The 21,099-nt window shown below is 39.5% G+C and overlaps 2 protein-coding genes across 2 annotated transcripts; one reads left to right on the forward strand and one right to left on the reverse strand.

The window, feature by feature from the left end:
* Positions 1–11,766: 11,766 nt before the first annotated feature.
* On the reverse strand, positions 11,767–14,471 carry LOC141594659 (uncharacterized). The gene is made up of 4 exons (XM_074414661.1): positions 14,100–14,471; positions 13,154–13,996; positions 12,131–13,064; positions 11,767–12,032 (listed from the first exon to the last, which is right to left on the reverse strand). The coding sequence occupies exons 1-4, from the start codon at positions 14,469–14,471 to the stop codon at positions 11,767–11,769; spliced, it is 2,415 nt and encodes an 804-aa protein (XP_074270762.1).
* Positions 14,472–15,427: 956 nt separating this feature from the next.
* On the forward strand, positions 15,428–19,046 carry LOC141594660 (heat shock 70 kDa protein 18-like). Its single transcript, XM_074414662.1, has 2 exons — positions 15,428–15,728; positions 17,254–19,046. The coding sequence occupies exons 1-2, from the start codon at positions 15,428–15,430 to the stop codon at positions 19,044–19,046; spliced, it is 2,094 nt and encodes a 697-aa protein (XP_074270763.1).
* The last annotated feature ends 2,053 nt before the right edge of the window (positions 19,047–21,099 follow it).

The following is a 21,099-nucleotide window of genomic DNA, read 5'->3' on the forward strand; positions in this document are numbered from 1 at the left end:
TCCCTTTCTCTTATTGTTATTTAATTATTGTTATGTATTTAATTAGTTTAATTACTTTAATTAGTCCAAGATTTAGTCTTTATTAGTCTTACCTTGTTTAATGTTAGTTTACTCATGTTTATTAGTCATTAAATTAGATTAAAGTCTCACTCTTTATTGTTCTATTGTTCTTAGCACCATGTTTAGTATAGTTAAAAATGTAATTAATGTTAGATTAGTAATGAGTAGTGAGTAGTATTTTCACTAGGACTCGGTTTGACTCGACATGAGTAATTTCGCTAATTGATTCTCATAAAGGCTAATTATTTGGGGAAATTTGTGAGGGTAGTTTAGAGGAATGATTTGGTTTATGGATTGATTTTGGGTAGTGTCGATTTGTAACCCTTGTCCACCAACGAGAGTTGGTTAGGTTGTAAATTAGGTACCCGGAAGTTGGTCTTATTGCTAACCTAGGTTGAGACCGAAAGGGAGAACCAAGGGAGGGTACCTCTAGGCTAGCGTTTGAAATCGACCTCCGAGAGGAGGAGTGGGATGACCCGGAATACGATGAGTGCTTAGTGACCTTGACCAATTACTTGACCACCTCGGGAAAATGCATGTTTTTGGGGTAGTTGGGTGTTGAGTTAGGGATTCCGACCTTCGAACCCGAGAGGGGGGTTGGTGGGTAGAGCTAGTGTCCTATTATGAGCCCGAGAGGGAGTTAGTAGGCGAATTAGAGCCATCTCCCCCTTGCCTTTCTACCCTTATGATTAGCCTAGGAAATTGTTATGTGAAATTACGAATTGTTGTGGGAGAACCGAGTTCTAGGCCCTTTAATCATTTGATTTACAACTTAATCTTTTCTTGCTCATTTTCACTTCTCTTGTTGAATTGCCATTTCTATTACTTGCTTTCTTACTTTAATTGTTTTAATAGTTATTAATTTAGTTAATTAGTTTAATATCAACCAATTTCTTGATTCACGTAGCTAACTTATAATCTAAGACAAAACTAATACTCAAACTTGATCTCCCTGTGGTTCGACCTCGACTACCCTACTACATTAGTTGAGTTATTTGTTTGATTTGGGGAGTGCGACAAACCCACTATCAGTGGTGCCACCGTGGACTAGGGGGAGGTCGAAACGGTGGCGCTATGGTGTCTGTGTGCGTGGCTATACGGGGAGCAGAGTGGTGGTGATAGGGTGGAGTGCTGTTGACAACAGCGGTGGCTGTGGGGTTGTGTTGTGGGCTGCTGTGGTGGCAACCGTGGGAGGTGGAGTGAACCAGGGGGGAGTTCGTGGCCACGGTCGACTCACCGGCGGAGTCGACCCGGTGAGGGTGTTGGTGGGTGCTCAGTCGGACCGGTGTCCGACTGGCGGTATCACGGTGGTAGGGGGCGCGTGGGAGTTCGGGAAACGGGTTGGAAGTCGTGGGTTTGGGCGTGTTTTAGTCGGCTTTGATTCGTTTCTTTATTGTTTAAATTATCGTATTTCGTAGTTAATTTAAATTCCCGAATCATTTAAATGATTTATTTAATTTAAATTCCCGAGTCTTTTAAAATAATTAGAGACGGATTTTGAGTCGGGTTTGTTAAAAGGGAAAAGTTACTATATCGGGAAAGTTTCCATTTTAAGAAATTCTATTTTTAGTAACTTCTATTTTGGGAACGGGAATAGTTAAGTAATTGGTTATCATTTCATTATCTTTCGAGGCGAATTATTGTGGATTATCACCGAGCTTCCGACTATTTTGACTGCAGTTCTGAGGTAGGGAAATACACTTGACTTACCGGTGTTATTAAATTGTGTTGATTTGTTGTGTTTCATATGACCAAGCTGTGATCGTTGACTTGTCCGTGGTTGTGATTTATGTTATGTTTCATATCTTTGGAGTGTGGGTGATCGAACCGTTCGTGTTGAGTATGTTATTTCATTATTTTGATAGCTGGCATGATTTCATTCATTGATATACATATTATGTTGCATTGATTACTGTTGAGCATTGCATATGCATTGGAGTTAGAGGATGGTGTGGTGGTGACGACGATGAGATACGATGTGATGTTGTGATAAGGCCCAGGCTGGTTCTGCAGACTGCCCGGTGTCCTCACAAGGAGTGGCGGATCGACTACGGTCGATATATATAGTCTACCGGGGATCGGTATGGCTGGGCGTTCCGGGTTATGAGTTATGAGATATGAGTTGAGATGGAGATGGAGGTGACGGAGGAGCATGCATCATGCATATCACATTTTGTTGTTTCATTGTTTTCCCTACTCAACCTCGTGGTTGACCCTGTGTATTCGTGAACACACCGTGACGACCCAATTATTGGCGGCGCAGACTTGTGAGGTTTAAGAGATAGGACGGGAGCTGGATGGGCGTGAGACACTGGATCGGAAGACTTAGTAGCTAGATCACTATTTAGAAGACTTTCACTTTTATTCATGTTAATTCTTGTAATTTGATGTAAAGGAAGTTTTGTTATAATTAAGTTAAAGTATTCATATAATTTGCCTTGGAGTTTAATTTGTTATTCACTACCTCGGGAAACCGAGTTGGTATGATTCGGTTTATTAGGGAATGTCTTGCCTAAGGCTCCTTCATAAACCGGGGTGTTACAAAGTGGTATCAGAGCGAACGATCCTCAGGCCTAAACCAATGAACCTAATGAACGTAGGATGTGTCTAAATAAAATGAACCCCTGGGAATAAACTGCTAGGAGCTCACAGTGCGGTTAAGAAGGCGCCCTTAATGCGCGCTCTTTTGCCCTCTCGATTTTGAACCAGGCAACCCAAGAGAAAACGAGTGAATGGGGTAGTTAGAAGGAAAACCTTGGATATAAGCGAGTTGATGTATACCTTGAGACCCATATATTCTAACCATTCTGCCGGACAACGTTACGGTAAGTGTTTTGTATGAATGATGACGTGACCATATGATGTCGTGGAGATGAGAATAAATTTTCGTGTTGATTTAATAATCAATGAAGTGTTGGATTGTGGTAATCGTGAGCGTGAAAATAATTGCGAATTGATGATAATTATCTGGATAGATGTTGAATGATGTGCTGATAGTACTATTATGTCTAGTGATATGCGGTTATGTGACCCCGAAGCCATGCTAGTATAGTATCGTGATAGTAATAAGTGACACCATTGAATTGCTTGTTTCTAGTCGTAGCAATCGTGATTAGATGTAAGGGGTAGGTCGGGATGCGAAGGGACTTCTATGGGATAGATGTTTACGTAAATACAAAAGTGTGAGATTTAAGTTAGGATGAGTTAGTATCGATAGTATGGTTGTAAGAGTTTGGAACATGGAAAATTAATGATTTAGTGTTGAAATCCGTTTTGTTTGATTTTACTCTGTAATTGATCTTGCTGTCATTTCTTTTCTGTTAATTTTCTATGGATGAAAATTTTATGAGAGATAGCCTCGTGAGTTAGTGTTCATTTGGCGTTGGTTTCATGCTTATAGGATATACGGATTAGGAGTAATAAATGTTTTAGTGGGCTGTGGTCGGGAAGTTCCTGTGCAGTGATGTTTTGACCAATGATTTTTTAAAACTCCTCATTTAAATTGTGTAAACGAGTTTTGCATAATTCCAACTCCATCGACTAGAGGGTTCGCATACGTTTTCAAATTGATAAGCCACGAAAATTCTTGATGTATCTATATTAAATGGTAAGCTTTGCAAACTGACCCAAGTTTCGGACCAATTGATGTCACATACTTGTTTGGACCAACTGAGTTGTAAAATTCTTTAAAAATTGAATTCTTGAACTTTCGACCTCATTCTTTTATCACGAACTATTAACTCTCTGTATGTTATGAAAAGTAATGTAACTCAAGTTTTCGTTGAACAGCTGTTTATTCGTGATTTTTGAAAGTTACAACGTGAATCATGACCTGTAAAATGTGCGTTCTATATTAAGTTTTCATACAGTTGATTGATTAATTCATGAGCCTTAGTAATGTGAAATTATAATGTTTTATATGATGGTAGTAGCACGCATGTTCAGTAGCTATATACCTTAACAAGTGATAAAATTTAAAACTTAGTTGATAACATTGTTGACATGATAGCATGAATGAAATTGGATAGCTTAATCTGATTCTTAATCGAGGGTGAAATGTTTATACGAGTCCAGTTGTTTGCATACTTTGTATACATTTGGCATGGTGTAATGTCTCTGGGTGTGCATCTTATTTGCATAGTGGTCGGGTATATATATAAATATAAAACTATATTGTCATATCTTGGTAAGTTGATGGCGTTAAAAGTTAATTGATCGTTCTAATATACACGCATGAATAATTATAATAATTGTGTCTAAATGTTCACATGTGTAGGGTGTCATCTGAGTTCCAATGTCTTCTACGCGAATTTGTATGCCTCTAGTTATACTTAGTACTTTCATTACAATAAATTATTTCAGTTGAACTTAAACCTATAACATGATAATAAACAGTGTTGTTATTTCTTATTGAATATGTTCGTTATTACAATGTCGAAAATGCTAAAGTGATTCTTACAATTGTATGGGTGCGATATAAAGGAAACTGTTTGATATAACACGACAATTGGCATATTTATATTCTCGAGTCGTTACTATCAATTATATTAAAATAAAGATTGTTATGATAACTATGTTGACAATTATAATAGGATAACCCTTTGATGATTCACATGATATGCATTGGTTTTAATGATAGTCGTTATAGTTGCATTTAATTGAGCCTACGAGTTGCCTAATTATTTAAGTCGTGCAAATCAGAGAAGTTGTCCAAGTTGCTAATCTTTTACAATAGCTAGAATTCTACAAAGTATATGATGGCAAATGTATGTTTAAACTATTTATGCGATATCGTTTGTTTTGCTGAAAATGAGTTGTACTAAGTTGCTGGACACAATTGAACGATATGGCCGATTGCTAAAATGTCAAACACATGTGTGATATGGAAGTAATGTTGTTGTTGTCAGGGATCATATGTTGTTACTTTTATTAGCGAGTATGTTTCAGAATTTATATCAAACAAATTGGTTAATTCATATTGTATGTCTGATGAGTCAAAAGGTTTTGATTACGTGTTATGTTTTCTATGGTTTCAAGGTGTTAAGTAGTGCTTATGTACCGCATGTTTTAATACTCCTGGTGATTTATTAGTGGTAGGGCGGTTCAATTGTTCGAAATTGGTAATAGTTTTGACTTGGGAGAGGAATTTGGCGGAGTCAATGTTAGATTGTATGCTGGTTTACGTGTATTCTTGCGGTTGATATTCCTAAAGTGGTTGTTCCCTGTTAGATAATGCGAACTGTGATGATCTTGAGTTGACCAAAACCCTGGTATTACAACAGTTACCCCGAAAACTTGTTATATAGCTTTCGCACACTTAAACCTCGAGGATGAATCCTTTGTCTTAACACCTTGTGTCTTAATTTGTTAACTTTCCATTTTGTAGGATGAATCCCTACAATGTACACCCGCAAGACTGTTACATGTCACTTGACGCTGACTTTAATGAGCATTGTGAGAAACTTTGTGCTGTCATGGACAAGTATGGCCATAATGGGCACCCTGAGTACTTAACTAATACTCAGTTAAGAGCGTATACCCTTATCGATTCTATCCCTGACTCTGGCATACTAAAGGACAACAAACGTTTCTATATGAGAGAATTGACCACCCATTGCATGAGGCTATGCCGTGACCCCAATTACTGCGGCGGGGCCAGATACCCGCCCGAGCATACCTTTGACTTTATAGCAGGTGACCTGAGATATGAATTTTACGCTAATGTATCTGATGCCGAAAGTACGACTGAACCACCCATGCCAGACTTCGGGGAAGAGGTGAACCAGGAAGCGAATGACATAGAAGTCACCAGAATCAGAGGAAGCGCAACCTAAGGACCGTTAGGTTAGGGCTAGTAACACCATGATCGGCCTGTTATGAAACCGTGTAAACCTTTGGCTCCTTCTTGTTGTTCTTTTAGTTTGATGTTGTGTTTTAAGTCAAGCATGAGCTAAGTAATAAGTGTTACTTGTTGACAATCAGTTAATCCCATAATAAAACCTTGTTTTCGACTTTAATGTTTCTGCGCAATCTTTTATCATGTGTTCTTTTCTGTTACATGTTGTTGACAGTGTTTTGTTACATAGGAATATGAAAGTTGAGAAGAGGTTACGAGGACGTAACCATGTTTTTAGTTGGGTAGGATTGTAAAATCTTAATGTTTATGTTCCACTTGTTTATAGATTGTGGTTTTGATCAAGTTGTAGATCGTAGTTTTGACCAAGCTGATGTTTCGTTGCGTGGTACCCACACAAATGAGTCCTCTATGTTGTGTAATTAAAGCTGCTCTTTGTTATGGTGCTCGATAGTTTGCATGAGTTCATGAGTGGTGATAGGTTTGCATGAAGTAAGTTCCGGGACGTAACTTTCTTTTTAGGAGGGTAGAATGTAACATTCCGTTTCACCCGCTTGAGTTCATGAATCCTTGTACTAGAAAATCTGTTTGGTAGTTGAGCGAACTTCGGGACGAAGTTCATTTTAAGGAGGGAAGACTGTAATACCCCGTATTTTATATTGTTTATCGAGTCGAGTAATTGTCTGGTCGTATTGATATCGTAGAATCGAGTTATGCGTAAGCTTGTCAAGACGGGTTTAACTGAATGAGATCACGTAACTAATTCTTTTACCAACCACGCGGACCCATAACATTTACCCACTTACCCAATCACGCTTACCCATGACCCATTTACCATCTAACCTAAAATTTAACCTAATTCTACCCCAACATCCTAAACCCTACTCCCTCAACCGCCTACCTCTTTTCAACGGCCCATATCTCAGCCTTCACGCAATTCGAGAAAGAGAGAGAGAGCGTGGGCATTTGACGCAGCAGGGAAGAGCTTAGGGTGGTTGTCGACGTGGTGAGGCGGCCCTGGTGGTGGTTGTCGTGACGGTTTAGGTAAGCAGTCATCATTCCTTTTCTCTTTTGTTGGTTGTCAGGTTGTGGTTGTTGTCTCGGTGTGTCGCAGGGAGGTAATAAGGGTGGTTGGTGTCGGGGTAATGGTGTTGGGTGGTCTGAGTCGCTCCTATTGGTGGCGGTCAAGTGGGTTTTGGGTGGTGGTGGTGGTTGTGAAAGGCGGCAGCGACAGGGGTAGCCAAAACGGGTTTTGGGTTACGGTTTCAGACGGGTTTAGGTGGGTAGTTTTGGGGTGGTGCCACCGTGGACTAGGGGGAGGTCGAAACGGTGGCGCTATGGTGTCTGTGTGCATGGCTATACGGGGAGCAGAGTGGTGGTGATAGGGTGGAGTGCTGTTGACAACAGCGGTGGCTGTGGGGTTGTGTGTTGTGGGCTCTTTGTGGTGGCAACCGTGGGAGGTGGAGTGAACCGGGGGGGGAGTTCGTGGCCACGGTCGACTCACCGGCGGGAGTCGACCCGGTGAGGGTGTTGGTGGGTGCTCAGGTCGGACCGGTGTCCGACTGGCGGGTCATCACGGTGGTAGGGGCGCGTGGGAGTTCGGGAAACGGGTTGGAAGTCGTGGGTTTGGGCGTGTTTTAGTCGGCTTTGATTCGTTTCTTTATTGTTTAAATTATCGTATTTCGTAGTTAATTTAAATTCCCGAATCATTTAAATGATTTATTTAATTTAAATTCCCGAGTCTTTTAAAATAATTAGAGACGGATTTTGAGTCGGGTTTGTTAAAAGGGAAAAGTTACTATATCGGGAAAGTTTCCATTTTAAGAAATTCTATTTTTAGTAACTTCTATTTTGGGAACACTACTACAGATACAGGCTATAACAACGCTCAAAAACCGTTGTTATATAAAAAAGCGGACGTTGTTAAAGCGTCCGTTGTAGAAGGTTTTAACAACGGTTAGTTTTCTTAAGGAAACCGTTGTTAAAACTATTAACAACGGTTTTAAATATAAAAACCCGTTGTGGAAAGTGTGACTCAATTTTGGGGGGAAAGTTATAACAACGGGTTTTAATATACAAAACCGTTGTTATAACTAAAGACAACGGGTTGTTTGTAAATAACCGTTGTTGTTTGTTCTTAAAAAATAAAAAAAAATTAAATTAAATATTACTAGCTATAAATATTAAAGCATCCTTTACCAACATATTAAAGCATCCTTTACTAACATTCATTAATTGAAACAACATGACAATGAACCCTAATTTTATCAACAACGAAGAATGGCTTACACAAACGATTGAAGATGATGGGAAGGTTCTCGTCGGGCTTCCCGCCGATCAACACCCATTAATCAAAGCATCCCTTGAACATCAACGGAATTATTGGATTAAGAGGCGTGAAGCAGTCCGGCTTGTCAACAAAGCCTCATCATCATCATCATCTTCATACCCTCGTCGGCCTGTTACTCGCAACTTGGCTGCAGCCAGAGATATGTTGAGTTGTACTCTTCCAACCTTATCTCCACATGCAAGTCGTGTCCTTGCATATATTCAATCTGTTATTGCAAAATATGAAGCCAATGACCCGGAAGTTAGCGGTATACCAGAGTGGCGTGATTGGTGGCAGGTTGAGAAGCGCTTTTTACGCTTAACCGGGGTTGTTCCGGCTTATTATACATCTTTTGATTTCTGATAATTGCTGTAATGTATTTGGTTTAAAATTAAATGAAATGATCATTTTGAAAGTGTTGAGTTATGCTTGTTTGATTTGCTTCCATTTTTTCAACTCCATAGATCTATCAGTCATCATCAAGATCCAGATTATTACTGCCATCACTGTCCAATAAGATTTGAAGCAGCATTGAGAGATATGATGATGCTGATTATGGCACAACGTTAACTTCCTAACATATATATTAATTAAAAAACAACTCAACCCACACATTAGTATAAATACATTGCATTATCTCAACTAACATGCATTTCCATTATCTCAATATATTCTCCAAACCCTAACTGCTAAAACAAACTCCAACAAAATGAATGATATATATATCATCCTTAAGACTCTTACTATGCTCGATCCGTACTGAAGGACGCCAAAGAAGATGGAAATGAAATAATTAGAAACACATACATGGAAATGAAATAATTAGCAGATGCTGAACGGAACCTAATGGTCGATAAAAACACATACATGGAAATGAAATAATTAGAAAAATAAAATAATGACGATGAAACAAACCTGATAATTACAGAACGTACGTAAAGAGACGATGAAATCAACAGTGACGGCGAGAAGATAAAGAGACGATGAGAAAGAGAGAAAGTGTGTGTTTTGTGTTTGTGTTTGTTGCTTCTTTGGGTTTGTGTTTGTGTATTAAGGTTTGTGTTTTGTGGCTGCAGCAGACTTGTGTTTGTGTGGTTTATAGTATGGAAGGTATTGACAACGGTTATTAAACAACAACCGTTGTGAAATATGTTTTAACAACGGTTGTAGAAAACACCCGTTGTTAAATAAGTTTTAACAACGGGTTCCAAAATCAACCGTTGTGATTACTTTTCACTAAATTTGCGCCAATTTTGCGCCAAATTATTAACAACGGTTGTGCATGGGTGACCCGTTGTTAAAACTAATAACAACGGTTTTTATAACCATACCCGTTGTAATTTATTTTAGTAAAATTCGCGCCATACATTCTACAACGTCTATTGTGACTTTCGTGAATAATCGTTGTTAAAGGGGCGTTGTAGTTGCCTGGATTTGTAGTAGTGGAACGGGAATAGTTAAGTAATTGGTTATCAATTCATTATATTTCAGAGGGCGAATTATTGTGGATTATCACTGAGCTTCCGACTATTTTGACTTCAGTTTTGAGGTAGGGAAATACACTTGACTTACCGGTGTTATTAAATTGTGTTGATTTGTTGTGTTTCATATTACCAAGCTGTGATCGTTGACTTGTCCGTGGTTGTGATTTATGTTATGTTTCATATACTGGAGTGTGGGTGACTGAACCGTTCGTGTTGAGTATGTTATTTCATTATTTTGATAGCTGGCATGATTTCATTCATTGATATACATATTATGTTGCATTGACTACTGTTGAGCATTGCATATGCATTGGAGTTAGAGGATGGTGTGGTGGTGACGACGATGAGATACGATGTGATGTTGTGATAAGGCCCAGGCTGGTTCTGCAGGACCTGCCCTGGTGTCCTCAGCTGCGAGCTGGCAGATCGACTACGGTCGATATATATAGTCTACCGGGGATCGGTATGGCTGGGCGTTCCGGGTTATGAGTTATGAGATATGAGTTGAGATGGAGATGGAGGTGACGGAGGAGCATGCATCATGCATATCACATTTTGTTGTTTCATTGTTTTCCCTACTCAACCTCGTGGTTGACCCTGTGTATTCGTGAACACCTGTGACGACCCAATTATTGGCGAGCAGACTTGACAGGTTTAAGAGATAGGACGGGAGCTGGATGGGCGTGAGACACTGGATCGGAAGACTTAGTAGCTAGATCACTATTTAGAAGACTTTCACTTTTATTCATGTTAATTCTTGTAATTTGATGTAAAGGAAGTTGTGTTATAATTAAGTTAAAGTATTCATATAATTTGCCTTGGAGTTTAATTTGTTATTCACTACCTCGGGAAACCGAGTTGGTAACAGTTCGGTTTATTAGGGAATGTCTTGCCTAAGGCTCCTTCATAAACCGGGGTGTTACAGTGTAAGACAGGTCCGGCCTAGTGACGGCCAGGTACACTAAACGACCCACGAGTCGACGGTATTTTGTAGGATCAACAAGGAACTTACTTTGAGATGAACTCAGACGATGGTGTTGCTCAAGTGGGGTGGGTGCCGGCTTACAGCCGAGTAAACCTACCTCAGCAATGATGTCTAATGCATATTTGCGTTGACACAGAAAGAGTCCGTCTGAGTTACGAGCCACTTCAATGCCCAAGAAGTACTTTAAATCACCCAAGTCTTTCATGTGAAAACACAAATTCAAATATTCTTAAAAACTGGAGAGAGCTGGCACATCATTTACGGAAATGATCAAATCATCAACGTATACTAACACATGTAATCGGACAGTAACTTTCACATAGGTGAACAATGAGTAGTCTGAGTAGCTTTGAGAGAACCCATATTTCTTTAGGGCTTGACCTAGCTTAGCGAACCAACACCGCGGCGCTTGCTTGAGCCCATATAAAGATTTCCGGAGCCAACACACAAGCCCTGGAACCGAGGATTGAAAACCCGGGGGGCAGCCTCATGTATACCTCTTCCTCCAACTCGCCATGGAGGAATGCATTGTGGACATCCATCTGATAAACCGGCCACTTCTTTACTGCAGCAATAGCAAGGAATGTACGTACAGTGGTCATCTTGGCTACCGGAGCGAACGTCTCTTCATAATCGACCCCCTCTGTTTGGTGATTCCCAAACACGACTAGGCGAGCTTTCAATCGTTCAATAGTAGAATCGGCTTTATATTTTATTTTGTATAGCCATTTACTACCAAGAGCTTTCTTCCCTGGCGGAATTTGAGCCATGGTCCATGTACCATTGTCAATAAGAGCTTTCATTTCCGCTTCCATGGCCTTACGCCACTCCTCACTTTGCACGGCTTCTTTAAAAGATCGAGGCTCCGTGTGCATCATCAAGGCTGCCAGGTAAGTACGATAATTGGACGAGAATTTGTGACTAGAAAGATAGTTAGCTAAAGGATAAGGCGTACCTGAGAGAGAGAGGATGACACGGTGAGCGAGGATGCACTGGACGAACTACTACCATGGCCTGGAAGATGCACAACATAATCTTGGAGATGCTTAGGAACTTATTTGGGTCGATGTCCACGGCCCAAATCCGCAGGAGGGACCTCAAGAGCAACGGCGGGAGTGGGGTCACTGGCCTGGTCACTAGCCTGATCAACGGCCTGATCACTGACCTGATTATGGGCCTGATCAGTGGCCTGTGCCGAGGAGGATGAGGGAGGAGGGTCACGGACTCCCTCTTCACTATTTTCCCAATCAATGACAATATCATCCGAGGTTTCTGTGGGTGTCGAAGTCGAGGGCAATGGTTCCAAATATGGGAAATTATCTTCATAAAATATTACATCCCGTGAGAAAAAAATTCACGTTGGTCAAGATCATATAAATACCACCCTTTCTTTCCGGAGGGGTAACCCATAAATATACATTTACGACCCCGACTAGCAAACTTGTCACCCCTAGCTCGTTGATTGTGAGCGTAACAAAGAGACCCAAAGACACGTATATTTTCGAAATTAGGGGGTTGACTGAAGATCATCTCATACGGTGTCACACCTTCGAGAATACGGGAGGGTGTACGATTTATCAAATACGCAGCGGCTAAGGCACATTCACCCCAAAATTCAATAGGAAGCCCGGCTTGGAACCGCAAGGCCCGGGCAACATTAAGAATATGTTGATGCTTACGCTCTACCCTCCCGTTCTGTTGAGGTGTCCCAACACAGGACGACTGAAACAATATGCCCTGACTATCGAAATAAGGTTTTAATGTATTAAACTCGGTCCCATTATCGCTTCTAACAGTTTTTATATCGGCTGAAAATTGTCTTTTAAGCATGGCCACAAATAGCATAAACTTGGCATGAACGTCAGTTTTATTATTCAACAAATAAATCCACACACCCCGAGAAAAGTCATCAACTAACGTTAAAAAATAGCGCGCACCAGAGAACGACGGAGTGTCATATGGTCCCCATAAATCACAGTGAATCAATTCAAATGCACACGAAGCTTTATTATTACTTAACGAAAAGCTACTACGAATATGTTTAGCTCGGTGGCACACCTCACACGGCTTTGACAAAGACTGTTTATTACTGCGAAAGAAAGGAAGTAATTGAACAACTTGCTCAGACGGATGTCCAAGGCGCTTATGCCACAAGTTAAACGATGCAGAAACGGTTATGGTGCTCAGGGCGGCTGTAGGCTGTGCTTGATGTAGGTAGTATAGTCCATCCAGGCGATCACCCGTGCCAATCATCTCCCTCGTAGCCCGGTCCTGAATAATGCACATAGCCGAGTTAGTCACAAATTCACAGTTCAAGTCGTCACTCAATTGTGAAGCAGAAATTAAATTACACTTTAATTGAGGCACATAAAGTACAGGGTCAAGAAAAATAGTCGATGTTAAGGGCACACGACCCACTTTCGACGCGCCAATTTTCGTACCATCTGGTAATCCCACAATGCGTGGAGAATATTTCGAATATTATAAAGAAGGTCAAAATTACCCGTGACATGATGAGAACATCCCGTATCGATAAGCCACTTACCAGAATGAGTGTGTGAGGGCGTACCATACACGGTGACCAAAGAAGCAGCCTCAGTTTCTTTAACAGCAGACGAAGTTTGTACATTATGGGTGCTCTCGCCCTTCGATGCATTCGGTTCAGTACTGCTACCCGCATCTCGAGACTGGTAGCCACCACCACGCCCCCCTCCACGACCTGCCCCACCTCCACGGCCCCGACTATACCCAGTGCCACGAGTGGGTTTAGTGAGACCCTTTAGTTCATACCACCAATCAGGTCGCTCATCCATCAAGTCAAAACACATACTCCTATCGTGACCATCTCGATTACAGTTAGTGCAGCGAAGTTTTTGTCTTTCAGTTCGGTTCATTTGGGAGGATGCTTTTACAGGAGGTTTTGTTTTGGAATTAACATGAAAATTGGCAATTTCAGTGGCAATTTCATTCGCTTTATCGATACCCCTCACCCTCTCCTCTTGGCTAATCATATGAAATGCCCTAGCTACAGTGGGCAAGGGATTTTGGGACAAGATAACAGATCGAAGGGAAGCATAGGGGCCGGGAAGCAAACCGAGTAAGAAATGATGAAGACGATCTGAGTCGCGACGAGCAGCGTATTGCTTGCTGCTTGTGCAACTGGTACAGCACTTGCAATCGATGATCGGTTCATGCTGATCGAGATCGTCCCAAAGTTGACACAATTTTCCATAGTAAATTGCTACGGTCATATTTTCAGTTTGACGACAGTCACGAATACCAGCCTTAATTTGTTGAATTCTAGAACCATCAACAACGCCAAAAACGCTCATGGAGATCGTCCCACAAGCGTTTCGCGTTTTCGTATTTGGGAAGGAGCAAACGTACCTCGGAAGAGATCGTGGTTCGCAGCCACGAGACAAGCATTGAGTGAATGGTTTCCCAGTCATCAGGTGTACACGGTGCTTTAGGTTCGTTAATGGTACCATTAACGAAAACACACTTACGACGAGACTTCAAGGCAACACGAATGTCATGAGCCCATTCATCGAAATTATCTAACGTGAGACGAATAGGGGTGATTGAATCACCCGGTTTATCTTGTGGACCAAGATAATACGGGGAAGAGGCATCGATTTTGGTACTACCTTCGCCGTTTGTCATGGCGGCTAGGGTTTGTGATTTGAGGATTTTCATTGTGTTTAGTAATTCACTGATACCATGATAAGTTGTGTAAACGTTATTTCTTGCCTCTTCCATTATGTTTATGTAATATATATAGTACAATCGATAGCTAGGGTTACAATACTACGAGCCCATAACAGTCATAAGACGATACTAGGCTAAGGCCCATAAACACGACTCTATTAGAATTGCAAATAGAATTGAAATTCGACTTAGAAAATCCAAAGTAAAAGTGGGACTCGATTAGATGGGACTATTTCTCGTTGATCAGTCTATATTTATAGCATTATTACAATATTACACTAGACTATCCTCTTATTGAATTGGTTTTGTTATTAGTGATACTAGTATTATTCTGCAGTTAACTAATAGTATAATGCATGGTTACCAGATTCGCTATGAATACGCCGTTACCGATTCCCTCTTATAGAATGTGTGTTATATGTATTTTCAGTAAGAAACTTGATAGAATTCGCTTTTAACAATTCGCGATTCGTAAGGTACCAAGCGAATCCGGTAACCATGGTATAATGGATTGACCTGCCAATTCTTGATCGACGCAGATGCCGGCTGGCAAATAATAATTTGGGATTACTACAATAAGACCGCCTCGTGAGTGCTACAATCTTGAATAACTTATCATATAACTGACCGTTAGATTATCTCAGAACGAAATTTTCACCGTTAAAGGGGAAATGGACGGAAAAGAAGAGGATTGAAATTGAATGAATAAAAGTTAGAAAAACCGTAGACTATGTCTAAAATTTATTCAAACACGCGATCCGTCTGGCGAGTTGTAATATCAGGCATTACGCGTATGACACTAAATATTCAACTGATTTTCGAGTACTCGGTCTCTGCCAATTTGCAACATTACTAAATTTCCTAGCGATGTTCTAAGAGTATTAAAGATGCGGTTGAGCTTATTAGTTAATGCCACGCTAAAATTCTAAAAGAAAACCAAGAAACCTTCTCATGGTAAGTTACTCTCTTTGTCCCAATCAAACGCTAAAATACCGTAAAGGTAAGCAATGGATTGGGACCAAGGAAACAATGAAATTGAGTGCGAGGAGATGAATATATCGCCCTCAACTTCTAGGGAGATATCTGTGGGACGGCGGAATGAAAAAACAAAGCAGCCTGCTATCGGGATTGATCTTGGAACCACCTACTCATGTGTCGGGGTTTGGGAAAATGGTCGTGTTGAAATCATCACTAACGACTTGGGCAATCGTACGACACCGTCTTGGGTCGCTTTCACCCAAACCCATCGCCTTATTGGTAAAGCTGCTAAAAACCAGGCCGCCATGAATCCTTCCAACACTATATTTGGTTTGTTCTTTACCTTGTGTTTTTTTACCTTTGTTTGTGTCGAGTATGTTTCGTTGATACTTTGTAATTTGTATACTGCCCACTTCATATTGTGTTAAGATTATACTCTTACAAATTTCAAAGACAAGTAGAATCGAAAGATTCTATAATATTAAAATCCTACCTACGATCAGTCATCGGGATCAATCATTGTATTTTTTTTTTTATAATAAAGTCATAAGATTAGGGGTGTTAACGAGCCGAGCCGAGCCCGTGCTCATAAAGTAAAACTCGAGTTCGAGCCGATCTCGAGCTTACCCGAGCATGAAAGAATTGTGCTCGTTATCAAGCTTGCGAGCTTTAATGCGAGCTCGAGCTCAATTCGAGCCTATATATAATTGTTGAATTGTCGTTTTTCTCTCTCGATATGTTCAATAACAAGGCTCGAAAGTTTTATATACAGATATTGGAAAATCAATAAGACATTTTTGATATGTGTGATACAAATATATAATTATGACAAAATATTTTTATAAAATATGAGTAATATCTCATTTAATTACACAAGTTCGAGCTGCTCACGAGCTTTTCGAGCTGAGCTAACATTTGCTCGGCTTGAATCGTTAAGCTCTCGAGCCGAGCCCGAGCCGAGTTTTAACCGAGCCGAACTCGAGTTGCTCGCAAGTTGTCTCGTCTCATTAACAACCCTACATAAGATCATATGATTCAGATCGAGTTTTTGACGATTACATTCCACCCCAATTTATTGCTCTTATTGTCGCTTAAGTGAAGTATTATAATGTAATTTTACCCCATTTTTATAAATCTAAAATTTTATTATTAAGATAAATAAATGGGATGAAGGAAATATAGAATTAATCTGTATAATGCACAAAATAGTACTCCCTCCGTTCTGGTCAATTGTTGTCCTTTTGTTTTGGCCCAAAGACTGGGGGGAGGGGAGGGAGGTGGAGAGGGCAATTATAAGATGATAAGCGGATCAAATTGACTGTGAATGATCAAATTGCTCATCAAATGTAATCCTAAAATAAAAAAGACAACAATTGACTTAGACACCCTAAAATAAAAAAAAGACAACAAATGACCGGGAGAGAGGGAGTACATGGTCGTCGTTCTTCACAAACATTGAGATTGATCGTTGACTTTTATTCGAGTTCGTTAGCCCCAATGTCATTTTTTTCGGTTTAATGTATCAAATTAACATCAATTTCAAACTATTGTCGAGCCGAGCAAGGCCGGCTTTGGCCTTGCTCAACTTGTGCTCATGAATCAAAACTTGAGCTCGGCCGATCTCGAACTTACATGAGTATGAAAAAATTGTGCTCGTTATCAAGTTTGCAATCTTTAACTCGAGTTCATGCCAAACTCAAGTTCAGCTCGAGCCTAAATATATCATGATGAATTATTTTAAATAAGTCTCGTAACCTGAATTAGTTTGAAAATTAAATAGCTTAAATTTTTAATTAATAGTTAACCACATCTTCGCAATATAATCATGATGATTAATCATTCTTTTAATGGACAGACGCGAAGAGGCTAATTGGCAGAAATTTCGACGACCCAATCGTTCAGGATGACATGAAGCACTGGCCATTTAAAGTCATTGCTGACCCTAATGATACTACTAATGGTACTAACAGCCCTGTATTTGTTGTAAATTACAAGGACGAAGAAAAGCTATTTTTTCCCGAACAAATATCTGCAATGATTCTTGAAAAGATGAAAGAGATTGCCGAAAATTATCTGGGTAAAAAAGTTAAGAATGCTGTTGTTACTGTCCCGGCTTATTTCAATGATGCTCAACGCAAGGCGACTAAAGACGCTGGAGTCATTGCCGGGCTCAATGTTCTACGCATCATTAATGAGCCAACTGCTGCTGCTATTGCCTATGGCCTCGACAAAGAGCTTATTGGCTATAACAATGGGGTGAAAAGAAATATCTTAGTCTTTGATCTTGGTGGTGGCACCTTTGATGTCTCTATTGTGACTGTTCGAAAGGATGTGTTTGAGGTTATAGCGGTGACTGGTGATACTCACCTTGGTGGAGGTGATTTTGACAGGAGATTGGTGGTCTACCTTGTGGCCGAGTTTGAGAGGAAATATAATAAGAAGTTGGGTGACAATCCTAGGGCTTTAGCGAGGTTGACAACCTCGTGCGAGAGGGCTAAGAGGAGTCTTTCTTCTACAACTAATGCATCAATTGAGATTGATTGTCTCTTCGATGGGATAGATTTCTGTACAACTATAACTCGTGCACGGTTTGAGAGCTTAAACATCGACTTGTTCGACAACTGTTTGGAACTCGTAGTCAAATGTCTAGAAGACGCAAAAATGAGTAAGAGCAATGTACATGATATAGTGCTTGTAGGTGGGTCAACTCGAATCCCAAGGGTACAACAAATGTTGCGCGATTACTTCAATGGAAAAGAGCTATGTAGAAGGATCAACCCAGACGAGGCGGTTGCCTATGGGGCCGCCTCTCATGCTGCCATCCTTGCAGGTGTCGGCGATCATAAGGATATAGTGCTTTTCGACGTTACTCCTTTATCACTTGGTATTGAGGTGTATGACACATCCATGCTTGTTGTTGTTCCTCGAAATACGATCATCCCTATTAAGATGTATGCTAGGAATTTGGAAACACCATATGATAACCTTGTTGCCGCAATTTTTCGTATCTACGAGGGTGAGAGATTCAAAGCCAAAGACAACACCTTCTTGGGTGAATTCATATTGCATGACATACCACCAAGACCTAAAGGCGCGTCTTTGTTTGATGTCTGCTTCGAGATGGATGCTAATGGTATCCTGACCGTGTCAGCTCACCTAGTTGGTACCTATAACATGAATCAAGTCACTATCACCGAGCACAACGAAAGGCTAAAAAAGTATGCGATCGATAGGATGGTGAAAGAGGGTGAGATTTATAAGGCTCAAGACGAAGAATTCAAAAAGGCAATGGAGGCTAAGACCGCCTTAGAGAGCTTTATAGAGGAGGTTAGATTGAAGGTAAGACAATGTCCCGATACGATCAGTGAAGATAAAAAGAGATTAGTTGAGGATGCAATTGAGAGAACAATGGGATGTTTGGATTGGAATCATCAATGTGGGGATGTATCTTTGTTTGAGCAAAAGAAGGCTGAGCTTCTTAGTGTTTCTGATCATGTTTTCGTTGAGGAAATTCCTAAGATTGAGGTCGATGATGAGTCTGATGATCTTGATTCCTTTCATTCGTTAGAGGATGATGAGTTTGATGATCTTGATTCCTTTCATTCGTTAGAGGATGATGATTTAGAAAGCGTTAATTCGTTATTCTAATTTCGTTGCTCAAACTTGGTTATTTTAGGCGAATGAGTTATTCTTTAAGTATGAAGAGAAGATAAATGAAATTATCATTTGGAACATGAGAGGCATTATGTGAAAAAGTTGGGCTCATTATCAAGTTTGTGAGCTTAAACCCGAACTCAAGCCTATATATAATTGTTAATTTTTTTTTTGTCTTACAATATTTTCAATTTCCAGAACGGGATAAGGAGGTTATATATCAAAATATTGGGCTAATTTATTGATATGGTCTTACAAATATATTATTTTGATAACATAATACGTGTTTATAAATAAGAGCAAGATATTATGTAATTATACAAGTTCAAGCTCCTCGAAAGCTTAAACTCAAGCCCGGCTTTGACCGAGTCAAGTTCGAGCTGCGCGTGAGATTGTCTAGTCTCATTATTACCAACATAAATTGTTTTGGATAAAGAGAGTATTGACTTGAGAATGTATGCTTGCAAAGAATAAAAAGGTAAATAATTGTTTTGGATAAAGAGATTGTTGACTTGAATGAGATGAATTTAATTTCCAGAACGGGATAAGGAGGTTATATATTAAAATATTGGGCTAATTTAATGAAATGGTCTTACAAATATATATAATTTTGATAAAATAATACGTTTATAAATAAGAGCGAGATATTATGTAATTACACAAGTTCAAGCTCAAGCCCGGCTTTGACCGAGGCGAGATCGACTTGCTCATTGTCTAGTCTCATTATCACCAATATAAATCGTTTTCATACGATGGGGTTCACCAAATTAAAAGTATTTAGTTTTAACACAAATTCTTGTTTCAGACGGACACTTTTCGTCTAATTTTTCAGACGGACATATCTGACCATTTTATAGTTAAATTTAACCACAATGGTATAGGCAGTGTTACAGCTTATGGTAACTGGTTTTTCAATAGTGGTCATATTTAACTGTAAATTGATTACAAAATCTCGTCTTATTATTTCAGATCAAAGAGACCCGTCTAAAGCAATACGCACGGTAGTTTTAAAGGGTGATAGCGGGTCCCCGGTAAATACCCCAAGTTACACGGAACCAAAAGAAAAGAATATTCAATTCTTAAACCAAAACAAGATATACATTTGATATAAGTTGACAATGGGTGAAGCAGCTTCTTAATCCATAACTTAGTCCATAACTTAGTCCCTCCATATCACAGTAATGGTAACGTTGATTTTTTCATACTTGTTGAGACACGTTTTGTAATGTGAATATCTTTAGTTACACATAATTAAAAATTATAAAAAATTAATATTCTTATAATATTCATGACGATAAATCAAACAAGATCTTACAAGACAATATTTTGTCTTATAAATTAAGAATAATATCAAAGATTACCTACGATCATGAATAGTGTCAAGATTCTTAATGTTACCATTGGTGTGGTATGGAGGGAATATAAGTTAAGACGGGTTAAGTAGTATACACTTGCAAGGATAAGACAAAATGGAAATGTCTTGGGAATAACAAGCTCTTTGTCCTATCTATGCAAATGGGTCATTACTCAACCCGTTTTAAGCTTAAGATTGATAGTACCGTCTTAAATGAGAATTTATGTATATTAATTCTTTACTAAGATAGCCATAATGGTAGGTTCTTATCCATTAGTACTTTTGTATAAATCCTAATCAAACTAATTAATTGCGATGAGAATTGGATCGAAGTTCTACTTTAATAAACAAAAATTATTAATCTCGTTGATTGATTCATTTTTTTTGGTGCGATCGTTGATCGATAATAATGATACCATTACACTAGACCATTCTCTTAATGAATTAGTCTTAACTAGACCATTCTCTTAATTAAAGAATTAGTCTGACTATTAGCCTATTAGTGATGGAGTATTATTTTGCACTTGATTAAAAATTGATTGTCCTACGGTCCTACCAATTCATGATCGACCTAACTGGCCACACGTTAATGATAAAAAATAATGGAAAAATCACTTGGACCTTTAATCCACCATAATCGTAGTTGCTCTTTCATGTACAAGTTTTACTCTTTCATGGGCAATTTTTCATAAT

Source organism: Silene latifolia, chromosome 8, assembly GCF_048544455.1.
Source record: "Silene latifolia isolate original U9 population chromosome 8, ASM4854445v1, whole genome shotgun sequence".
Taxonomy (NCBI): Eukaryota; Viridiplantae; Streptophyta; class Magnoliopsida; order Caryophyllales; family Caryophyllaceae; genus Silene; species Silene latifolia.

Coding starts and splice junctions, on each gene's coding strand:
- LOC141594659 (XM_074414661.1), bottom strand. CDS start 14,471: ATGGAAGAGGCAAGAAATAACGTTTACACAACTTATCATGGTATCAGT. Junction 13,997..14,099: donor GAACCACGATCTCTTCCGAG/GTACGTTTGCTC, acceptor CAACAAATTAAG/GCTGGTATTCGTGACTGTCG. Junction 13,065..13,153: donor CATTGTGGGATTACCAGATG/GTACGAAAATTG, acceptor CCTCAATTAAAG/TGTAATTTAATTTCTGCTTC.
- LOC141594660 (XM_074414662.1), top strand. CDS start 15,428: ATGGATTGGGACCAAGGAAACAATGAAATTGAGTGCGAGGAGATGAAT. Junction 15,729..17,253: donor TCCTTCCAACACTATATTTG/GTTTGTTCTTTA, acceptor TTTAATGGACAG/ACGCGAAGAGGCTAATTGGC.